We start from the raw sequence: 25661 nt of genomic DNA, 5'->3' as shown, positions 1-25661 counted from the left end.
TCCACACTCCAGTCCAGTTGGTGGCGGTAATGCACCTTTAAGTTGGTTTGCCAACCACTAAAAAAAACCTTAAAGAAGAAGAAGAAGAGGAAAATGTCGGACCATGTTACCGAACCAACTGAGGATGAAATAAAAACTCTACTCGAAAACAAAACCCCAAAAAATACAAAAAAAGGCAACTAAATATGGAATGAAAGTATTTCATGGTAAGAACGTATCTTTTTTAAAAATATTTTTCAAGAATTATTATTATAGCATTTTTCACAAATTGCTACTGTCATTTTGCCGGTTTGTTTACATTCTAAGCGGAAATGATTTTGTCAGATATTTTGTATAAAGTTTTTATTTATCGAATTTGCAAAAAAATACAAATAAAAATGCTCTGTTTCTCAAAATCCAGTGAATGTGGATAGAATAAAACAATTATTCCACTCAATCTCGTTGTACGTGGCTCATAGCTGACTCGGCGCTATGCACCTCGTCAACAATCAGCTCATGTACGACTTGATTTTGTGGAATAATTGTTCAATGTGCTCTTGCAGGTGCTGTGTAATGTCGATGAGTTGTTTGAACGAGAAGAGCTCTCTGCGGCTCCGGATCCAGGCTGGCCCGACTGTTTCAACTCTGGTGTGTTTGTATTCAGACCGTCACTGGAGACCCACTCACGCCTGCTGGAGCATGCCAAGATGTGTGGCAGCTTTGATGGTGAGGTTGAGGTAGAAACAGATGGAGTGGAGGAGAAAAAGAGAATCAGGAGTAGGATTAGAAGGATATACTATAGCCACAGGATATATAACTAGGGTAGTGGTTACTGAAGATAAAGGAATGAATGATTTTTTCATGCTTAGCGCTATTTAAGATTTTAAGGTTGAGAAAATATTATAAAACACCCATACAGTCACAAGTATGGTTTTAATATTGTGTTTTCTTGTTTGTTTGATTGACTTTAGGAGGTGATCAGGGACTTTTAAACACCTTTTTCAGTGACTGGGCAATAAAGGACATCAATAAGCATCTACCATTCATTTACAACCTTAGCACCAATGCAATCTATACCTATTTACCAGCTTTCCACAAGTACGTGTTCAACAGAATGATCATGAACCATTTTCTGTGGCTGTGAAAGCAAAATACTTGAGCAAACATGCTAAAGTATATCTTAAAGGAATATTCTTGCATTTATGCAATTACCATGGAGAAGAATTTCAATACATTTCTCTGTATTGAAAAAAAAATCACTAACTACAGAAGTCTAATGGCAGTTGTTGAATTTTATCAGAAAAGGAAAGGAAGAATTTTTTTGTCTGTGATTGTGTGCTGTTGTGTAGGTACGGGCATCAAACAAAGATCGTCCACTTCCTGGGAAGGAACAAGCCTTGGCATGTTCCATACAAGCAGCAACCATCCACTGATGTTCCTCAATGGGATTCCAACAGGAACTTGGAGAAATATGTGAATCTGTGGTGGGCGGAGTACTACGGTCCAACAAAAATGCATGCAGATGATGTAGATGAGCTTCAGGAATCTAAACCGATTGAGCAACTAGGCATGTTGACAGCTGCACCATGTTCCACCCATGTGGCCACTTCACCTCATGTAAGGCTACAATCTTGCATCAGTGTGAAACATTTAAATTTTTAAAAATGTAAGAAATGTTTTGAATGCCTTCCTTGCCATTATACCAAGCACTGCTGAATTCTTGATTCTGATTGGTCAGAAGGCATTCATTTATTTTCTATAACAGGGACTTGTATAGTGGCCATTACACATAAACAGATGAAAGAAATCAAAGTCAAAGTTCTTCCCATGCCAGGACCTGGTCTCCCCAGGCAGTCTCCTGTCCTAGTACTAACCAGGCCCTTAAGGTGCATTGGGCAGCACCGATCTCTGCTTCTATAATCCTTGGCCTCTTGCCTATACAGCTAGGGGTACAGTGGGGGACTAGTCCTCTGGTAACCTAGAAAGTCTGACTCCCCACTCACATTTGTATTGCAGCGTGCCTTGCCAGATAGCAGTAGGTACCATTTTAATGATTGTCTTTGGTATGACCCGACCACAAGTAGAACTCACGACCTCCCGATCAAGGGGTGGACACGCTAACCATTAGGCCAGCTCATGGTAGAATCAAGAAATATGTACATGTTTATACTATTGTGTGATTTTTTTTTTTGGAATGAGATATTTCTTGAGGCTATGGTCACACTACAGCTCACGATAGGTTTGTGAATACAACCCCGATTCCAAAAAAAGTTGGGACAAAGTACAAATTGTAAATAAAAACAGAATGCAATAGTTTACAAATCTCAAAAAGTGATATTGTATTCACAATAGAACATAGACAACATATCAAATGTCTAAAGTGAAACATTTTGAAATTTCATGCCAAATATTGGCTCATTTGAAATTTCATGACAGCAACACATCTCAAAAAAGTTGGGACAGGGGCAATAAGAGGCTGGAAAAGTTAAAGGTACAAAAAAGGAACAGCTGGAGGACCAAATTGCAACTCATTAGGTCAATTGGCAATAGGTCATTAACATGACTGGGTATAAAAAGAGCATCTTGGAGTGGCAGCGGCTCTCAGAAGTAAAGATGGGAAGAGGATCACCAATCCCGCTAATTCTGCGCCGACAAATAGTGGAGCAATATCAGAAAGCAGTTCGACAGTGTAAAATTGCAAAGAGTTTGAACATATCATCATCTACAGTGCATAATATCGTCAAAAGATTCAGAGAATCTGGAAGAATCTCTGTGCATAAGGGTCAAGGCCGGAAAACCATACTGGGTGCCCGTGATCTTCGGGCCCTTAGATGGCACTGCATCGCATACAGGCATGCTTCTGTATTGGAAATCACAAAATGGGCTCAGGAATATTTCCAGAGAACATTATCTGTGAACACAATTCACTGTGCCATCCGCCATTGCCAGCTAAAACTCTATAGTTCAAAGAAGAAGCCGTATCTAAACATGATCTAGAAGCGCAGACGTCTTCTCTGGGCCAAGGCTCATTTAAAATGGACTGTGGCAAAGTGGAAAACTGTTCTGTGGTCAGACGAATCAAAATTTGAAGTTCTTTATGGAAATCAGGGACGCCGTGTCATTCGGACTAAAGAGGAGAAGGACGACCCAAGTTGTTATCAGCGCTCAGTTCAGAAGCCTGCATCTCTGATAGTATGGGGTTGCATTAGTGCATGTGGCATGGGCAGCTTACACATCTGGAAAGACACCATCAATGCTGAAAGGTATATCCAGGTTCTAGAGCAACATATGCTCCCATCCAGACGACGTCTCTTTCAGGGAAGATCTTGCATTTTCCAACATGACAATGCCAAACCACATACTGCATCATGGCTGTGTAGAAGAAGGGTCCGGGTACTGAACTGGCCAGCCTGCAGTCCAGATCTTTCACCCATAGAAAACATTTGGCGCATCATAAAATGGAAGACAGGACAAAAAAAGACCTAAGACAGTTGAGCAACTAGAATCCTACATTAGACAAGAATGGGTTAACATTCCTATCCCTAAACTTGAGCAACTTGTCTCCTCAGTCCCCAGACGTTTACAGACTGTTGTAAAGAGAAAAGGGGATGTCTCACAGTGGTAAACATGGCCTTGTCCCAACTTTTTTGAGATGCGTTGTTGTCATGAAATTTAAAATCACCTAATTTTTCTCTTTAAATGATACATTTTCTCAGTTTAAACATTTGATATGTCATCTATGTTCTATTCTGAATAAAATATGGAATTTTGAAACTTGCACATCATTGCATTCCATTTTTATTTACAATTTGTACTTTGTCCCAACTTTTTTGGAATCGGGGTTGTACGTGGCGTTGAAAATTTGCTAGCATCGCCACCAATCATGCGATGCATGGTGAATGTTCTCCAAGCTTCACGAGTTGTTTTTTGGTGTATCTCCACCTTGTGAGTGGCCAAAAATGTCACGAAAAATTTCAGTGCATGCACTCAAATTTGGTGGTGATGTTTTTGTCGGCAAACTAATACTTGCAGATGGGTTTGGGAATACTTACCGAAACTCAGGGAAGCATCGCCACCAAACACCTCATTTTCATCGATAACCCATCGCAATGCATCGTTGCTGCAGTGTGACCATAACCTGAGCAATTTTGGAAGGATTCTCTCATTACAGAGATTTGTAACTGTAACTGTTATGCTTTTCGACAAGTCTTCCAAACAGACTTTCTCAATAATGAGAGAAAAAAGAGAGGCTGGTGAGGGGGTTTATACAGTGTCTTGCAAAAGTATTCATCCCGCTTGGTGTTTGTCCTGTTTTGTCACATTACAAGCTGGAATTAAAATGGATTTTTGGAGGGTTAGCGCCATTTGATTTACACAATATGCCTACCACTTTAAAGGTGCAGATTGTTGTTTTATTGTGACACAAACAATAATTAAGATGAAAAAACAGAAATCTTGAGTATGCATAGGTATTCACCCCCTTTCATATGAAACCCCTAAATAAGAGCTGGTCCAACCAATTCACTTCATAAGTCACATAATTAGTTAATTAAGATCCACCTGTGTGCAATCAAAGTGTCACATGATCTGTCACATGATGTCTGTATAAATCAACCTGTTCTGGAAGGACCCTGACTCTGCTACACTACTAAGCAAGCAACATGAAAACCAAGTAGCCTCCAAACAGGTCAGAGACAAAGTTGTGAAGAAGTATGGATCAGGGTTGGGTCATAAAAAATATCCCAAACTTTGAATATCCCACAGAGCACCATTAAATCCATTATAGCAAAATGGAAAGAATATGGGGGTGGCACGGTGGTGTAGTGGTTAGTACTGTTGCTTCACAGCAAGAAGGTCTTGGATTTGAGCCCAGTGGCTGATGAGGGCCTTTCTGTGTGGAGTTTGCATGTTCTCCCCGTGTCTGCGTGGGTTTCCTCTGGGTGCTCCGGTTTCCCCCACAGTCCAAAGTTAGGCTAATTGGTGGCTCTAATTTGACTGTAGGTGTGAATGTGAGTGTGAATGGTTGTTTGTCTCTATGTGTCAGCCCTGTGATGACCTGGCGACTTGTCCAGGGTGTACCCCGCCTCTTGCCCATAGTCAGCTGGGATAGGCTCCAGCTTGCCTGCGACCCTGTACAGCAGGGGTGTCAAACCTGATCCATAAAGGGCCGTGTGGCTGCAGGTTTTCATTCCAGCCATGCAGCAGCACCCTGATTTGGCTTATTCAATCAACTGACACACCCACCCTTTAATCAAGGGTGGGTGTGGCTGCAAGTATTTGACTGTGTGAAGACAGTTCAGTTGATTGAATGAGCCAAGTCAGGTGTGCTGCTGCATGGCTGGAATGAAAACCTGCAGCCACAAGGCCCTTTATGGATCAGGTTTGACACCCCTGCTGTACAGGATAAGCGGCTACAGATAATGGATAGAATATGGAAAGAATATGGCACCACTACAAACCTGACAATAGAAGGCCCCACCCACCAAAACTCACAGACCAGGCAAGGAGGGCATTAATCAGAGATGCAACAAAGACATCAAAGATAACACTGAAGGAGCTGCAAAGATCCACATCGGAGATGGGAGTATCTGTCCATAGGACCACTTTAAGCCGTACACTCCACAGAGTGGGGCTTTATGGAAAAGTGGCCAGAAAAATCCATTGCTTCAAGAAAAAAAATAAGAAAACATGTTTGGAGTTTGGCGGCACGGTGGTGTAGTGGTTAGCGCTGTCGCCTCACAGCAAGAAGGTCCGGGTTTGAGCCCCGTGGCCGGCGAGGGCCTTTCTGTGTAGAGTTTGCATGTTCTCCCCGTGTCCGCGTGGGTTTCCTCCAGGTGCTCCGGTTTCCCCCACAGTCCAAAGACATGCAGGTTAGGTTAACTGGTGACTCTAAATTGACCGTAGGTGTGAGTGTGAATGGTTGTCTGTGTCTATGTGTCAGCCCTGTGATGACCTGGCGACTTGTCCGGGGTGTACCCCGCCTTTCGCCCGTAGTCAGCTGGGATAGGCTCCAGCTTGCATGCAACCCTGTAGAACAGGATGAAGCGGCTAGAGATAATGAGATGAGATGTTTGGAGTTTGCCCAACAGCATGTGGCAGACTCCTCAAACACATGGAAGAAGATTCTCTGGTCAAATGAGACTAAAATTGAACTTTTTGGTCATCATGGGAAATGCCATGTGTGGCACAAACTCAACACTTCCCATCACCCTGAGTATACCTTTCCTACAGTGAAGCATGGTGGGGGCAATCAGGACTGAAGGAAAGATGAATGGCACTAAATACAGGGTAATTCTGAAAGGAAAACCTGTTTGAGTCAGCCAGAGGTTTGAGATTGGGACAAAGGTTCACATTCCAGCAGGACAATGACCCTAAACATACTGCTAAAGCTACACTGGAGTGGTTTAAAGGGAAACATTTAAATGTCTTGGAATGGCCTAGTCAAAGCCCAGACCTCAATCCAACTGAGAATCTGTGGCATAACTTGAAGATTGCTGTACACCAACGCAACCCATCTAACTTGAAGGAGTTGGAGCAGTTTTGCCTTGAGGAATGGGCAAAAATCCCAGTGGCTAGATGTGCTAAGCTACTGTAATAGAGACATACCCCAAGAGACTTGCAGCTGTAATTGCAGCAAAAGGTGGCTCGACAAAGTATTGATTTTTTTTGGGGTGGTGGTGGTGGTGGTGAATACCTATGCACACTCCAGATTTTTGTTTTTTCATCTTATTATTGTTTGTGTCACAATAAAACAACAATTTTCACCTTTAAAGTGGTATACATGTTGTGTAAATCAAATGGTGCTAACCCTCCAAATATCCATTTTAATTCCAGCTTGTAATGCAACAAAACAGGACAAACACCAAGGGGGATGAATACTTTTGCAAGACAATGTAGTTGCTATAGCATAAGTGATAACAAGAGCTAACTTCTTGGGACATTTGTCCACATTAACCATAACTATAAATGGATAATGATGTTATTTAATGAATAAAAATCGTAATTGTTGGTAAATTGCTGCTGTCTAAGAAGAATAAAATGCTTCGGGACATACTCTAATGTTGTCATTATTTTACTATCACAGCAGACTGCCATCGTGTTTTATTCCCTTATAATATGCCTTGAACTATGGTGGATGCTTATTTACTCATCAAAGGATTTCCTTTCAGAGCTGCTGGACTCTTTAAAAAAATATATGAAGAGTTGTGCAATTATTTGTCCTATACCAATATGTGCATAATATGTCCTAAACGCTGATTGACACAAAAGTCCTCTAGCCTCTAGAACATACATGTGCTCTGTATCCATATTTGCTCAGCATGCTTTAACATACAAGACAAGGTTAGAGTCCATTCCTGGGCATATGAGCGTAGATATCTGCTTACTTTCCTTTTTTTTTTACTGTAGAGATCACAGCCCTCTGCAGCTTCACCCACCACTCCTCATCCTCATAGGCGTGAGTCAGTCTCTCAGGCCGGGGACAGAGAAGAGAAAATACCCAGCGAATCACTCAGGAAGCTGACGTTGGATACACCGAGCTCAAGTACGTGTCATCAGCTGGAGGACATGGTGAGATGAGTGATTCTGAGCTGTTTACATTTACATTTATTCAAATGGAATACACTTTTATGCAAAATGACTTTCAATTGAGAATCCAACTCTACCGTATATGTGAGCATTTAAAGGTGTTTATCAAGGAGTGGTACTTTGGCTCTCTGTTAGATCTTAGATTTGAGATTACAAACTTTTGGTTAGTACCATAGATTAGAAATCAGATAGCATTGATTTACTGAAGTCACTCTCAAAAGCTGCATTTCGATTCAGTTCAAATGCCCAGTGTGTGCTTAAAATGAGAACTACTGAGTACAAGCTCTGGGTTGATGAAGTAAGGAGTGTGGTTCAAGCTCCAGGACTAGCAGGCTGCCTTCTTCTTCTACGTTGTACTGCAAACAATCTCCTCTGCGGGGATATACTGTAGCCCAAGAGCATTAGCTCAAAATTGAGTCCAACCCGGAACAAATTAGTAACAAGCTGAATTTTTCAGAATATGTTCAGAATACCTTTAGGAATAACATACTAAAAGTCCCCGGGAATCCACCTCGTGCTCTCTGAGAAATTCAAGATGGCGTCCAAAATGGCCGCCGATTGGAGATTTTTCAATATCTCAGGGATAAAACATAATATAAATGCAATTAAAATGTTAAATTATATGTTCTCTCATACAAGCAATGCAAATTCACCATTGTCACACTGTTAAAATTAAAATTAACCAAGATTACAAGGTCATTAATGTGGAAATTACATGGAATTTGATGGTTGACATGATTGACAGATTAGCTTAGTAGGCTACCTACATACATGAGCATAATGTAAGACAACAATTAGACATCAATTTCCTTAATATTTAGTGCATCTTTAAGCTTTGATAAAATATTAAAGGGAAATTAAATTTGAGAACTCTATCTTCTAAAACTACAATGGCAAGCTGTTTCAGTACACTTCTTCAACATTCCGGCGACTTTCATGACAAAAAGGTCTGCCTCAATAAAAGCTCTTGCTTATAAACAATGAGTAGACTTAAACACTTCTCAGTGCCTCAGTTGTAATGCTTGGACCTTTGTTGTACCATCAGTGAAGTAGGGAATTTATTCAAGCTTGTTTAAGGGTGGAAAAAAATTACTCTTTGAGTTTCTAGCGCCAGTCTTTACTACTAGCAATGCCAGTGTGTTCGGACAAAAAATGACTAAACTCAGCATGACCTTTTAACATGCCATTTTTCATTTTACACCACCAATTTACTTTAATTAATATTAATGAAAATAAGTGCTCCAACCCCTAGTAATTGTGTTTGTTGTTTTGTGAACAGAATAGGATGATACGGAGTGAACGAGTAACCAATGGATCCACACTATACACAAATATACTGTTATAATAATGTGTACATTGTTATTATATAATGTCAATACACAATGTAATTAATACACACATGTTGGAATTTACTCTCCTACCCTACAAAACATATATTCTGACCTTTTAATTGCATTAATATTTTGTTTTGGGCCTGAGATATGGGCAGATCTCCATTTGGCGGCCATTTTGGACGCCATCTTGAATTTCTCAAAGAGCACAAGGGGGATTTCCGGGGACTTTTAGTATGTTATTCCTAAAGGTATTCTGAAGATATTCTGAAATTTTCAGCTTGTTACTAATTTGTTCCGGGTATAACCCTATTACTCCTGGGCTACTGGTGCAGGTACATGGTGGCTAGGAGAAAGTTTCATAATGGGCAACTGGATCAAGGTAGACATGTTTATACTATTAAGTCCTATTTTAAATTTATCAATGGATATAGCTTATCATGGGTGGCACAGTGGTGTAGTGGCTAGCACTGTTGCCTCACAGCAAGAAGGTTCTGGGTTTGAGCCCAGTGACTGATGAGGGCCTTTCTGTGTGGAGTTTGCATGTTCTCCCCGTGTCTGCGTGGGTTTCCTCCGGGTGCTCCGTTTTCGCCCACAGTCCAAAGACATGCAATCAACGTGTCATGTTAATTGGTGGCTCTAAATTGACCGTAGGTGTGAATAGTTGTGTGTCTCTATGTGTCAACCCTGCGATGATCTGGCGACTTGTCTAACCACTACACCACCGTGCCGCCTATTCCCAGATCTCTATTATTTAATGTCATTCGTGCAGTAATGTGCACTCTGCTTATATCACGTTGATGTGAGTCTCGAAGCATGAGTAAGTTATCTTTGTATCGACCAGTACTGCTATCCGTGTATCTTTAGTAAAAGTACCTGCATCTGTATACACTCATCCCCCCCCCCCCCCCCCCCCCCCCCCCCCCCCCCCCCCATATATAGAAAATCCATCAAAACATTTAGAGGATGACTCAAGGGTGAGAATGGACCTCATCAGCCTGAGCGGTAATGGGCTTGCTTTGTGTGAAAGACTCTTCAGCAACAATATTAGCTCTGCAATGACCCTCAGGCTGAGATACACTGTGACAAAGTCGCAGAGGCTGCATCATGCTCCTCTTCGAAAAGTTATTGTAATTTTTCATTTTCTGTTAACTGGAGGACATCTGGCATGAGGGCTGTAATTTTATCAAACATCATTTCCCTTGTGTCCTCGATATTTCTCGCAATATAGATGAAGATGAAATTCTCTCTGGTTACACGTAACCGCTGGTCAAATAAAACCTGTACTCAGTTTGGATCCAATAATCTTGAATACCTATTCATTTAGAGTCCAAATCTCGGAGTGCTTTACATATAAATGGACTAACATGTCAAAACTAAGTATTTACAATAAGCAGGCATTGAAATGAAGCCGTATTACTGATACCACCCCAAAGCAGATTATTTTAGAAAGGCACCACATCCTGTAGTGATTTATTCCTCTCATATCACAGCAAATTGCCAATGACGATCATCAGAACTGCTGTTATAGAAATGAAATCAACACCTTCTGACCAATCAGATTCGAGAATTCAGCAGCACTGCGGGACAAGGAAGCAATATGCAGGCATTAATAAATTGAACTATAAATTTACTCGATGTCAATAATTTCAAAGGAAGTACAGAAAAGAAACAATATGCATAAAAAACAATATAAAAGATGAGAAGAGCACTCGGTAGAGCTCATACCGCCACCAAGACTCAGATTTGCATCAAAATCTAATCAATTGTTCCTTGGCCCATGGATCACCTTTCCTCCAAATTTCATCAAAATCCGTGCACTACATTTTGAGTTACAGTGGGAACAGACCAACAAACAAACAAATGGAGGTGAAAACATAACCTCCTCCAACAAAGATGGTGGAGATAACAAGAACTAAAGGCACAACACCGACAACTATAACTGCAACTATAAATAAATCAATCCCCTGCAGTTTATGTGGTTGGTGGTCACACCAGACTGATAACGATACCTATAGCCGAGGCTTGGGTTTATCCGTATCTGTGAAATTGCTTCTGGAGCGATTTTTCCAGGCCTGGACCTGATCCGATAAAACATCTAACCAATCAGGTAATTGTTTACGTGTGACATTGTCTGAGCACATGCTATTTTCCCCGGGCATCTTTGTACATCCTTGTTGCATCATGAAGTCACGGAATACGGATTCACGGAAAATAAAAAATATAATACAAAGCACGGATCTTTTATTCATGGATATAAGAGAGCACAACTTTATTCATCACACACTTGTGAAATTCCTCTCTGCATTTAACCCATCTGAAGCAGTGAACACACACATACACACACACACACGTGAGCAATGAGCACACACACACATACCCAGAGCAGTGGGCAGCCATGCTAACAGCAGCCGGGGAGCAGCTGGAAGTTAGGTGCCTCGCTCAAGGGCACCTCAGCCCAAGGCCGTCCCATATTAACCTAACTGCATGTCTTTGAACTGTGATATTTCAATGCTGTAGTATGCTCTGGCCCCATCCCAATGCGGCGTGGCGATGTAGCTTACAGCAGGTTATGGTCGCTGAACTGCTGGCTGTCCAGGTGGTGCTCTGAAAACAGTGTGGGCTTCATAGATAATTGGGCTAATTTTGAGGGCACTGCTGGCCTGTTAGGGCGGGACGGTATCCATACCACTCGGGAAGGTGCTGCTCTCATTTCCTGTAGCATAGGTCATAGTCTCAGAACAGACCTAGTTAATTTCTGACAATCCAGAGCCAAGGCCAGGGAGCAGACGAACAGGCTAAACCAACTGTCTGCTAGCTGCACAGAGTCGTCACTCAGGGTCCACTACATCGAGACTGTGTCTGTTCCCCGAGCTCAACAAAAAGGTAGAAATATTCAGAGAGTTTGTTCCAGTAACCTAATCAATATAAAATTAGATCATACTGACTGTACAGCCGCTGCCAGCACCTTTGATCTAAAGGTGGGGCTATTAAATATTAGATCTCTTACATCTAAAGCGCTAATGGTTAATGAACTCATTACTGATCAGGAGTTTAATGTACTTTGTTTAACTGAAACATGGATTAAGCCAAATGAATATATAGCATTAAATGAAGCGAGTCCTCCTGGATACAGTTATATACACCAGCCTCGTCTAACTGGTAGAGGAGGTGGTGGCATGGTTATTTATAATGATTATCTAGGTGTAACACAAAAACCTGGTTATAAATTTAATACATTTGAAGTTCTTCATACTCATATAATGTATGTAGCCTCAAAAAAAAAAAAAAGTCTACCCAGTTAATTCCATTACTTATTATTTACAGGCCCCCGGGGCCATATTCTGAGTTTCTTTCTGAATTTGCAGATTTTATCTCAGACTTGGTTATTTCCTTAGACAAAGCTTTAGTTGCCTGAGATTTTAATATTCACTTCGATAACCCAGAAGACCCTTTAAAAACAGCGTTTGTGTCCATCTTAGATTCAGTAGGGGTTAATCAGAATGTCATAGGACCGACCCATAATGGTGGTCACACCCTCGATCTAATACTAACATTCAGGTTAAACGTAGAAAATATAGTCACACTTCCACAGTCTGAAGTTCTCTCAGATCATTCAAAATATGTCTGAGTAATAATATATGCACCTCACCACGCTACTGTATTAAACGTACATTCACGTCAACTACTGCACAGAGCTTTATAAATGATCTCCCAGAGTTATCAGCTTTGATTGGGTCACTGTCAGCCCCTGCAGAACCTGATCAGGCAACTGAATGCTTAGAGTCAGTGTTCCACCATACTTTAGATAATGTAGCTCCTCTTAAAAGGAAAATGGTCAGACAAAAAATTAGCACCCTGGTATAATGATGACACTCGCACTTTAAAACAGACCACTCGAAAACTGGAACATAAATGGCGTCAAACAAAATTGGTAGCATTCAAATTAGCATGGAAGGAGAGCTTCCTGAAGTATAGAAAAGCTCTTAGTGCGGCGAGATCAACATATCTCTCCTCCCTAATAGAAGATAACAAAAATAATCCTAGATTCCTATTTAATACTGTAGCAAAATTAACCAGGAATAAGTCCACTATAGACACATGCATACCTGCAGTATGTAATAGTAACGATTTCATGAATTTTTTTAATGACAAAATTGAGAATATCCGACAAAAAATTTAAACTACTAATTTAAGGTCAGGCAATGTAAGTGACCTTGTAGTTAACAATATAACTGTATCAGATCATTGATTAGAATGTTTTACTCCCCTTAAAGAAACTGAATTACTTTCATTAATCTCGGCATCAAAAGCCTCAACTTATGTACTAGATCCCTTACCTACACGCGTATTCAAACAGATAACAACTGAAGTAATTGAACCGCTTCTAAAAATAATAAATTATTCTCTCACGATTGGCTATGTACCCAAATCCTTTAAACTAGCAGTGATCAAACCCCTGATTAAAAAACCTGACCTTGATCCCTGTCAGCTGTCCAATTATCGGCCAATATCAAACCTCCCCTTTATCTCAAGATCCTTGAAAAAGCTGTGGCACAACAGTTATGCTCATATTTACATAGGAATAACATCCATGAAATGTATCAGTCAGGATTTAGACCTCATCATAGCACAGAGACAGCACTGGTTAAAGTAGTAAACGACCTACTGTTGGCGTCTGATCAGGGCTGTGTCTCGCTACTTGTGTTGCTTGACCTTAGTGCAGCATTTGATACCACTGATCATTCCATTCTCCTGGATAGACTAGAAAATGTTGTGGGAGTTAAGGGAACGGCCCTTTCCTGGCTCAGGTCTTATTTAACTGATCGCTATCAGTATGTTGATATAAATGGCGATATTTCTGGATGTACTGAGGTAAAGTTTGGTGTTCCACAAGGTTCTGTCTTGGATCCACTGCTTTTTTCTTTATACATGTTCCCTCTGGGTGATATTATTCGTAAACATTGTATTAGTTTCCACTGTTATGCTGATGACACACAGTTGTATGTTTCTGCAAAACCTGATGAGAGACACCAGCTTAATAGAATTGAGGAATGTGTTAAGGACATTAGACACTGGATGTTTATTAACTTCCTTCTGCTTAACTCAGATAAGACTGAAGTACTTGTACTCGGACCACATGCAGCTAGAAGTAAGTTTTCTGATTACACAGTAACTCTGGATGGCCTTTCTGTTTCTTCACGTGCAGCAGTAAAAGACCTCGGGGTGATTATTGACCCCAGTCTTTCATTCGAAACTCACATTGATAACATTACCCAGATAGTTTTCTTTCATCTCAGAAATATTGCTAAGATAAGAAATTTAATGTCACTACATGATGCGGAAAAACTAGTTCATGCTTTTGTTACCTCCAGGTTGGATTATTGTAATGCCTTACTGTCTGGATGTTCCAATAAGTGCATAAACAAGCTCCAGTTAGTTCAAAATACAGCAGCAAGAGTCTTTACTAGAACTAGAAAATATGACCACATCACCCCTGTCTTATCCACACTGCATTGGCTCCCAATGTCCTTGACCTGTGGTGTCCCCCAGGGGTCAATCCTTGGACCATTACTATTCAACCTTTATATGCTCCCACTTGGACAAATTATCAAGAACAACTCAATTTTGTATCACTGCTATGCAGATGACACCCAAATTTATTTTGCTCTATCACCTAATGATTATGCCCCCCTTGAATGTCTCTACCAGTGTATCGACCATATCAACAACTGGATGTCACAAAATTTTCTCCAGCTGAACACAGATAAAACAGAAGTAATTCTATTTGGGAAAAAAGATGAAAGACTCAGGATTACCACTGTTCTTGACACAAAGGGGATTAAAACAAAAGATATGGTTAAAAATCTTGGTGTTTTCATTGACAGCGAGCTAAACTTTGACAGTCACATGAAAGCAATCACTAAATCGGCATTTTATCACCTAAAAAACATTTCCAAACTAAGAGGACTTATGTCAAAAAATGATCTGGAAAAACTTGTACATGCCTTCATCTCTAGTAGGGTTGATTACTGCAATGGCCTTTTCACAGGCCTGCCAAAAAAGACCATCAAACGACTTCAGGTGATTCAAAATGCAGTGGCTAGGGTTCTCACACGAACAAAAAGAACAGAGCACATTACTCCAATTCTAAGGTCCCTTCACTGGCTTCCAGTCAGCTACAGAATTGACTTTAAAGCATTGCTGCTGGTGTACAAATCTCTAAATGGTACAGGGCCCAATTACCTCTCTGATATGTTGCAGCGGCCTAACCCAATCAGATCTACCAGATCGCAGCAGCAAAATTTACTGGTAAAACCTGTTGTTAAAACAAAGTGTGGTGAAGCAGCTTTTAGCTACTATGCAGTACAGCTATGGAACCAACTGCCAGAGGACATCAAAAATGCTCCTGCTGCTGGCAGCTTCAAATCTAGACTAAAGACCAAGCTGTTCTCAGATGCTTTCTGCTAACTGATAAATATCATCTTTACATGTTTTAAACTTTACTTAACTTTTACAGTCTTTGCATGTTTTAAACTTTACTTAACTTTTATTTTATTCTGCTGTTTTTACTGAAATTTTACTTCATTTTATTACTTTATTTCTACTATTGTTTAATTCTCATTTTTATTTTTCTCTCTTCTTCCCCCTTTATTTTATGTAATTTTATTTTCTATTGTTTACTGTTTTGCCTTTACCTCTGTAAAGCACACTGAACTGCCACTGTGTATGAAATGCGCTATAGAAATAAACTTGCCTTGCCAATCAAATTTCGTACTGATTATAAAATACTACTATTGACCTTTAAAGCACTGAATGGTCTCGCACCACAGTACCTGAGTGAACTTCTGCTCTTCTATGACCCGCCACGCCTACTTAAATCAAAAGGTGCAGGCTATCTGCTGGTACCTCGTACAGTGAAGGCTGCATCAGGGGGCGGAGCCTTTTCTTACAAAGCCCCACGGTTATGGAACAGCCTTCCAAGTAATGTTCGGGAATCAGACACAGTCTCAGCGTTTAAGTCGAGGCTGAAAACATATCTGTTTAGTCAAGCCTTTTGTTAATGCTGTTTATGAGGTAAAGGAGTAGATCTGGAGGATCCTCAGACAGAATGTTCTGGTAAACTGGGATGTATGGATGCTGTCAGTCCCCCACTCGCTTGCTCACTCGAGTTTGTTGACGGTGTAGTGGCTGCTGCTTTATGTCCCGGGGCTCCCTCATGCCTGTGTTACCTTCTGGCTCTCCCCTTTTAGTTATGCTGTCATAGTTAGTTGCCGGAGTCCCTGCTTGTACTCAGTGCAATATATATATACTGTTCCTACTTATTCAGGTGACATTGGGCATACCTAACAACCTGTGTTTTCTCTCTCTCTCTCTCCCTCCCTCCCCCCAAATCTGTCCCTCTGAGTTACATGGAGTCAACAGGAAATCTTTTGGTGGAGAGGGTGGAGACCTTGACTGGCTCTCGTAGCCTGCAGGGAATCGGCCGTCAGACATTCTGTTGCATGTCCCAGACCCGGTGAAATGTAACTGAATTGTCTTGGCCAGCCCTAAGGGTCCCATCTGCATCCCATCATTGCTGAGGAGTGTGCTCCCATCACCCAATCAAGCATCCAGCCAGAGCAGGTCATGATATTTTTTAACCATATTAACATGCCATTGTTGTGTATTATGCCTGATGTCAGGACTCTCGTCTCTGCGAACCTACCACACAGACTTAATACTTGTGTCATTTTTGGGGCATACCTAACAACCTGTGTTCCTCCCCCCCCAAAAAAAATCTGTCCCTCTGGGTTACATGTCGGTCCTGGGATCGAGATGCTGACTTCTTCTGCTCCTCGGACCTGCCTGATCCATCCTGGTGCCCTGTGTCTGGTTGGAGTCTTATCGCATCGCTCCTGTGGAGGACGGCCCCATGTGGACAGTTGAAAGTCACACCTGGAGGACGCTCTGGACTCTTACAGTAATGGTTTTATGGCTGAGGACTACAGTTGACTTGCTAACTTAGGACTGCATTTGTCATGAACAGTTTTGCACTCAAGTTTCCATCAATGAAGAGTTTATAACATCAATGAAGCTGACTTCATGTTAAAACTGTTAATGTTATAGTCATGTTTAGCCTAGTAAACTAGACCCACCCGCCTAGCGGGCAAAAATATTTTTGCCTACGAGTGGGTCTAGCCTTGCACCATATAAACAAAAACACCCCGGGCATCAAATCGTGCCCGCCAATCACAACGCAAGGTTTTTGTTTGGATTCTTTGGGCCGGCTTTTGCAGGAGTGACGACAAGGCTGTGCGACGCTGGAGAAAGCACAACAGGAAAGATGGCTACGGCTATTGAACAGCGCTAGTTTGACTCCACTTTGGAATCAGTTTTAGAAGAATTAGACTTGGAGTTTTCGTTGAAACATGAGCAGGAAGAGGCTCTCCACTCATTCCTTTTCAAGAAGGACGTTTTCGCTGTTTTGCCGACCGGCTATGGCAAAAGTCTGATCTACCAGCTGGCTCCGCTCATAGCCAAAAGGATGGGGCTAGTTTGTGCAGTACGAAGAATTAATAAACAGCTTTGAAACATTACTTCTTGATTGTTTCTTATTTTCCCGTTATTTTAAATTTAAGGGAAATTATTTCACCAAACACCACTAAATAAAAACTCTCAAAAACAGTTTAAGCAAACACTTGAAAAAAAATAAGTTATGTGGTACAGACTCCAAACTTGTGGTCATTATCTCCAAACTTCTTAATATCTAGAACCTGTTTATTAATTAATACGCATTTTGAAAAATTATTTATTTCAAGGTCTCCCCCATTGCTTTCTGTCGCTCTGACTACATCACAGTCACTGTTGCGCTGATTGGTCAGAGCGTTGGCCTATACGCACAGAGACAGTTTGAAAGACAGCGGGTTGTTCCACCCCCACCCGTCAGAAATGTCTACGGATCGAGGCCAGACTAAATATTCACATTTAGTCTGGCTTGCCAGGTTAAGTCATGTTGTCTGGTGTTGCCCAAATGAGGATGGGTTCCCTTTTCAGTCTGGTTCCTCTCGGTTTCTTCCTCATGTCGTCTGAGAGAGTTTTTCCTTGCCACCGTCGCCACAGGCTTGCTCATTGGGGCTAGATTAGGGATAAATTAGCTCATGTTTAAAGTCGTTCAAATTCTCTAAAGCTGCTTTGCGACAATGTTTATTGTTAAAAGCGCTATACAAATAAACTTGACTTGATATTTTATGTGAAATATCAATAGTAAATTAATAAAGTAAACATATAAATGCAGGTAAGATATTTTAATTATGGACTTTGGCAGTCCAAACATTTAATTGTTTCAAACTTCTTAATTTTTTCTCCATGATGCATCATCCGTATGAAATCAGTAAGCAATCTGTAATATACCGAAACGTCTGTGACCAATCCGTAAATTATTAGCATCCGTGATGCATCCGTATTAAAATCTGTAACCACTCTGTATTTTGTATCCTTTTTAAATATATTTCTGTAGTCTGTGACCTGTATTCTATCAACCACCGGAGTGTGTACATGGGTTGTTTTGAAGTCCAAGCTGTACAGTCTGACCCGGAATAATGTGCTACTACTTGGAAAAAACTCCCATGACTATTCCTAAGTTGCATGCGTTTATTTCCCTGAGTGTCAGGACCAAGCGATATTATAGTCGGGATTATAGTTGTGGTGTTTCTGCTCCAGACTGCAACTAAATTCAGGCATAGACATAGTCAAAGTTGGAGTTATAGGTATAGTCATAGTTATTGGTTGTGGGACCAGGGCCTAAGAATAGTCAATGTTAAACAAGTACAATTTTAATTTGGATTTAAAAACACATATAGAGTGTTTTTAATATTCCTAGTAATCTATTCATATATGAAATATTGCCAATTCAGTGTAATTTGAGCTTTGATATCCTCCAGTTTATATTTAATTGCTTTCTTTGGTAATTTGGTGTACTCTGATTCTTTTTTTAAAAGAATGATGTGTTTAGGTCTTTAGTTTGAAATGCATTATATTTGAGAAACATCTCATTATCTCTAGCCGCTTCATCCTGTTCTACAGGGTCGCAGGAGCCTATCCTAGCTGACTACGGGCAAGAGGCAGGGTACACTCTGGACAAGTCGCTAGGTCATCACAGGGCTGACACAGACAACCATTCACACTCAATTTAGAGTCACCAGTTAACCTAACCTGCATGTCTTTGGGGGAAACCGGAGCACCCGGAGGAAACCCACGCGGAGAACATGCAAACTCCACACAGACAGGCCCTCGCCGGCCACGGGGCTCGAACCCGGACCTTCTTGCTGTGAGGCAACAGCGCTAACCACTACACCACCGTGCCGCCTGTTTGAGAAACATGCAGGTTGTTAAAGATCTTTAGAACCTTTTAGATCCTTTGGGGAAACTATTAGGGAATCTCTCTCTCTGACTCATAATAAACTGACTCCTTCTTGGACACCAGCAGTAAACCCTCAGGCATTTTTCAACTCACTGATAAAGAATTTAGACACGCCTTGTGAAAAACACATCAATCCCTGCCCCACAGAGCTAGTTACAAAACTGAACTAAAGTGTAGGATTCACCCTCGAGCATTCATTCACAGGAAATAACCCTGAGAATGTGTTAAACGAGTGCCTTGAACATCCTACAGTTACCGAAGCACAACGTTTGTTATTAGTAATATATTTGAAGCAGCCATGCAAATTTATTTCACAGTTGTTTCCTCCCGACCCCCAAGTAATTCAAATTACTTGTCTAATGTGTCAGTTGTACTGATGTGTTCTCATTTTGTATCCCAAACCCTCCAGTGTTCTACTCCTGATGTTGTATCTGGTTTCGATCCTGAGGATTTGGAACAGTCTGAGCTTCAAGAACCACCCGTTGAACAAAAACAGGAAGAAGGCGTCTCAGGACCAGAAGCTTCCCTCTCAGAAACCGCAACAGACAACGTAGGTCTCAAAGATGTTTTGAAGAAAGTGGGATGGAAAATGGATGCCTTCATATTGTCAGTCATTTTGGCTTTGAAGTTTTGCAGACCAGTCAAATAATATGACCAGTTTTATTTTTAGCTGTACATAAGCAAATGATTACATTTTTTCCACTGGAACTGGAAACCTTAAGGATTTTCCTTGCTCTTTGCTCATGAGTAGAGATTTTCTAAAATCAGTTCATCTACTGCCATCTATTGGGGGAAAAAGGAGCTACTGCTTAACTGCCTCAGTCTGTAGCACTGAGTATTTTTTGAGAGTACAAAAAACAAGGCATTTTCTGTGAGTATCCGAGTCATGCTGTTGGTCCCTTAGGTCAAAATCTTCATAATAAAAACGAGCTTTACCAAAATAAGTTACCAAATTATAGCCGACAAATTTTGCGAGCTGAAATTAACAGTATGAATAATTTACTAGATATGAAATGACGTACGGTTTGGAGATCAGTTTGTCCAAAATGATATTCACAAACACCAGTAAGTAACTAGAAAGAGACTGTGACTAAAGTTACAGTGATTTGCGCTAGCTGTTACAAACCCGGACGTCTGGTCACTGTACCCTATAGATCCAGAACAGTAAGAGATTAAGAATGACGCTTCGTGAAGAAAAAAGCCTGTTTTTCATGGATCATTCCAATTCAGTGATCCAGATCAGCACCAAAAGTCCTAGCAACTTAATTCAGCCCAGACGTATTTTTCATGTGAAATTTGGTGATGATTGGTTGAAAACTGAGGGAGAAATAGTGTCCTAAAAATGTTAGGAGAATAAGTGTTGCCAGGCAAAACAAACCTCACCTGGCCTTTCTGGTGACCTTGACCTTCACCTTGACCCGATTACCGCCAAAACTGAATCAGGTAATCTAAGGGCCATTACCCACCTACCCTGAAAATTAGAAGTCAAGTGGTGCAACCATGTAGATGCTAGATTGTTAACAGACAGACACACAAACGAACCACACTCATTACAATGCCTCACCCTGCTTACTCCGTCACGGGCAAGGTAATATAATAAGAATAAAGTAGAAAGCTCCTGAGTGAGAGTAACAATTGGCGTTACCACTGCTGGCCCAAATTAACTAGTTACTATTTAAGACTGCAACAGGTTAAGTTGGAAGTGAAAACCAACTGCTGAAACAGTAAGTGCTGCCAGGAAAAACAAACCTCTCCTGGCAGCACTTATTTTATACCTATATGGTGATAATGGTAATATTTCTCAACCATTAGCTGTCAGGTTCTCATCTCATCTCATTATCTCTAGCCGCTTTATCTTGTTCTACAGGGTCGCAGGCAAGCTGGAGCCTATCCCAGCTGACTATTGGTGAAAGGCGGGGCATGCCCTGGACAAGTCGCCAGGTCATCACAGGGCTGACACATAGACACAGACAACCATTCACACTCACACCTACGGTCAATTTAGAGTCATCAGTTAACCTAACCTGCATGTCTTTGGACTGTGGGGGGAAACCGGAGCACCCGGAGGAAACACACACGGACACGGGGAGAACATGCAAACTCCGTACAGAAAGGCCCTCGCCGGCCACGGGGCTCGAACCCAGGACCTTCTTGCTGTGAGGCGACAGCGCTAACCACTACACCACCATGCCGCCCCATTATCAACATCTCATCTCATTATCTCTAGCCGCTTTATCCTGTTCTACAGGGTCGCAGGCAAGCTGGAGCCTATCCCAGCTGACTACGGGCGAAAGGCGGGGTACACCCTGGACAAGTCGCCAGGTCATCACAGGGCTGACACATAGACACAGACAACCATTCACACTCACATTCACACCTACGCTCAATTTAGAGTCACCAGTTAACCTAACCTGCATGTCTTTGGACTGTGGGGGAAACCGGAGCACCCGGAGGAAACCCACGCGGACACGGGGAGAACATGCAAACTCCACACAGAAAGGCCCTCGCCGGCCACAGGGCTCGAACCCAGACCTTCTTGCTGTGAGGCGACAGCGCTAACCACTACACCACCGTGCCGCCCCATTATCAACATATAGGTATAAAATAAGTGCTGCCGGGCGAGGTTTGTTTTTCCTGGTAACGCTTGCTTCCTGCTTCAAACACATCAACTTCAAGAACTGACTGTTCTCTTGCTCTAATATATCCCACCCCTTGACAGGTGCCATAGTAATGAGATAATCAATGTTATTCATGTCACCTCTCAGTGGTTATAATGTTATGGTTGATTGGTGTACATCTAAACAGAACTCTACAAACTTTTTTTTTTCTTCTATATGTCACTTTTTCAGGACACACTGGAGGCTTTAAAAGAGAATTTGAAGCATCAGAAGAGATGGGAAGAGGGACATATTGATTACCTGGGCAAAGATGCCTTTGAAAACATCCAGATAAAGCTCGATCAATTTCTCAATTAACATCTTGTGTTATGTGTGTGAGCGAATAAGTAACAAGTGTTCATTGTCATTTCACTATGTCTACCTCTATTATTTTTACCCTACAGATAATCAAAGGGGCCCCTGAGTGGTGCAAAAAAAAAAAAGAGTCAAGAGAGCAAAATTGGCTATGCTGTCTGGGGGAAAGGAATGGCATACTCGTCTGTCAGAGCAACACCAGCATGAAAACATGGTGGCTGTGAGATCATGTATGCAGAGGAGGGCAAATCGCACTTTTCACGTTATGGTGTCTTGTGACGAAACATGAAAAACAATTCGAAAGGAAGGAGAAAGAACATATTATGCGAGAGGGGAGAGTTAGGTAGTGGGTGGGAACAGGCAGATGACCAAATTGGGGAGAGGGCAGAACCCTTTGGTTGTTAAAAGGTACAGAAAAAAAAAATTCAGAAACACTTGTTTTGACTTTATTTGTACCTTATTTAGATTTTCTAAATGTAGAGGAGTAAATATGAACTCACTGCTCATTAAATCAGAAATACTAAAACAAAAAATTTATTCTGTTATTTCAATTTATTACGTTAAGTTCCTATGAAATTTAGAGGACCACAGTCTGAGTGCTTGTGATTCAGTGGTTAATATCATGGTGCCAAATTAGTTTTTTATATGGTTTTTAAAGAAATGTTAAGTGTGAGGGGCGGCACGGTGGTGTAGTGGTTAGCGCTGTCGCCTCACAGCAAGAAGGTCCGGGTTCGAGCCCCGTGGCCGGCGAGGGCCTTTCTGTGTGGAGTTTGCATGTTCTCCCCGTGTCCGCGTGGGTTTCCTCTGGGTGCTCCGGTTTCCCCCACAGTCCAAAGACATGCAGGTTAGGTTAACTGGTGACTCTAAATTGACTGTAGGTGTGAATGGTTGTCTGTGTCAGCCCTGTGATGACCTGGCGACTTGTCCAGGGTGTACCCCGCCTTTCACCTGTAGGCAGCTGGGATAGGCTCCAGCTTGCCTGTGACCCTGTAGAACAGGATAAAGTGGCTAGAGATGGTGAAATGAGGTTAAGTGTGAGAATGCAAGAATATTTAATTTTTTATGGTCCTTTGCAATGAGCACTGCTCCAACTGACCTTAGTCCGACACTAGGGGGTGCGCTTTCTGCAATTTGCAAATGTTTCAGCCTTCCAGATAGATTTCAGTATTTCAGATTGCTTATTCGGAGTAATATTAGACCTCATCTCATCTCATTATCTGTAGCCGCTTTATCCTGTTCTACAGGGTTTCAGGCAAGCTGGAGCCTATCCCAGCTGACTACGGGTGAAAGGCGGGGTACACCCTGGACAAGTCGCCAGGTCATCACAGGGCTGACACATAGACACAGACAACCATTCACACTCACATTCACACCTACGGTCAATTTAGAGTCACCAGTTAACCTAACCTGCATGTCTTTGGACTGTGGGGGAAACCGGAGCACCCGGAGGAAACCCACGTGGACACGGGGAGAACATGCAAACTCCACACAGAAAGGCCCTTGCCGGCCATGGGGCTTGAACCCGGACCTTCTTCCTGTGAGGCGACAGCACTAACCACTACACCACCGTGCTGCCTAATATTAGACCTATTTTGAATAAAAAGTGCACTGTGGCTGACAACAGTAGTGCTTCTGTTTTACCTTTGGACGATGGTTGTTTGCAGATAATGGCAGTCATAAGCACATCCTTGTGCTGCTTCTTATTCAATAAATCAACAACACACTCACTTGTTTCCCTGCAGGAAACTCCTTAAACTTTAACAGATGTTACCTACAAACATCCTGACTCACTTCTAACTTTCCTCCAAGATTGAGGTATATTTTTGTCCATTTGGATGTGCCCCTTGTTTTAGATTAGAAATAGCATTTTGCTCTAAATGCAACACATTATTTTTGATTGACCCACGGAGCAGGTGTCATTTCTAATGAAATAAACTCTTCAGTTAGACTAGAATGTCTGTGCTGCTGAGTTGGAAAGATGCTGAGTGTAGGGTTATGAGGTTTTTTTTTCAGTGATGAAATGCTCTATCATTATTTCAACTTTCTCTCTCATTCTTGAAAGATAGTATGCCAGTATTTTCACTTATACCATAGCTTTGTAGAATTTTCAAATATGGTTGGTCAGAAGGTGTTGATTAATAATCTATAACTGCAGTGCCAACTGTAGTTCTGTCTTTTTTAAAGTCATAGATTTATATTAATGTATTTATTCCACAAACCCCATTTCCAGAAAAGTTGGAATATTTTCCAAAATGCAATAAAAACAAAAATCTCTGATTTGTTAATTCCCATGAACTTTTATTGAACTGAGGAAAGTACAAAGAAAAGATTTTCAAAAGTTTTACTCACCAACATAATTGGATTTTGTTAATGCAATTAATTCTGCACGGGCTACAACAGTGTGGCTTCATAGACACAGAGTAAGTGCGCTTGACTGGCCTGCTGCCAGTCCAGATCTATGGCACATCATGAAGAGGAGAATCAGATAACAGTGACCATGGATTGTTGAGCAACTGAAGTCAAGCCAGAATGGACAAAAATTCCACCTGCAATAATTAGTATCCTCAGATCCCATATGATTTAAAAAGTGTTATTAAAGGAAAGGTGATGTAACACAACGGTAATAATGCCTCTGTCCCAACTTTTTTTTTTTTTGAGTGTGTTGCAGGCATCAAATTATAACTTGGTTTATATTTACAAAATACAATAAAGTTGGTTAGTAAAACTATTGAAAATATTTTCCTTGTACTTTTGTCAGTTAAATAAATATTCACATGAATGAACAAATCACAGATTTTTGTTTTTATTGCATTTTGGAAAATATCCTAACTTTTCTGGAAATGGGGTTAGTGATACGTTATAGGTTTGATCTACATTATTTAATGCTAATAATGAGTGGATAAAAAAAACCCTGTTGTTGGTTAACAAAGATCATCATCCTCATTTTATTGTCAAGAATACATATTGTATTATAATACCAAAAAATATATGTACAAGATTCTTGACAGTAAGGACTAGAAGCCTAATGGCATATGTGCCCTATACTTATTTACATAAACATAATTTTCAGTACAACAGAGGCCGCAGGAGAAAATATAGCAAAACAGCAAAAATGAACAACAAGAAAATAAACAATGGAAAAATACAACTTTACAAAAAAAAAAATTATATAAAAATGTAAAAAATCATATTCCCTAGACAAACAGTTTCTATTTTGTTTAACTTCATAAAATAACAAAGATTTTTTAAGGTTACGTTTGTAAGATGATATAGAGCAGTTGGTATCTATTTTGTCAATTAATATGTTCTTTTTTACAGGATAAGTATAATTTTGATATACCACTTTCTGGAAGGATATGTTTTTAGCTAACATTTATGGAAGGAGTCTCC

At 41.0% G+C, this 25661-nt stretch overlaps 1 protein-coding gene across 1 annotated transcript in view; it reads left to right on the top strand.

The window, feature by feature from the left end:
• Nucleotides 1-22768, top strand: part of gyg2 (glycogenin 2) — a 32007-nt gene extending 9239 nt beyond the window's left edge. The window contains exons 4-9 of the mRNA XM_060899553.1: nucleotides 543-705; nucleotides 951-1077; nucleotides 1329-1596; nucleotides 7387-7548; nucleotides 19709-19849; nucleotides 22149-22768. Of these exons, the coding sequence (XP_060755536.1) occupies nucleotides 543-705; nucleotides 951-1077; nucleotides 1329-1596; nucleotides 7387-7548; nucleotides 19709-19849; nucleotides 22149-22274 (987 nt within the window). The 3' untranslated portion in view covers nucleotides 22275-22768. The remainder of the gene's footprint in view (nucleotides 1-542; nucleotides 706-950; nucleotides 1078-1328; nucleotides 1597-7386; nucleotides 7549-19708; nucleotides 19850-22148) is intronic.
• Nucleotides 22769-25661: the final 2893 nt, after the last annotated feature.

The sequence above is a fragment of the Neoarius graeffei genome, chromosome 18 (genome assembly GCF_027579695.1).
Source record: "Neoarius graeffei isolate fNeoGra1 chromosome 18, fNeoGra1.pri, whole genome shotgun sequence".
Lineage (NCBI taxonomy): Eukaryota > Metazoa > Chordata > Actinopteri > Siluriformes > Ariidae > Neoarius > Neoarius graeffei.
Note: the sequence above shows the minus strand (reverse complement) of the source record. Positions and strands in the feature narration are given on the sequence as shown.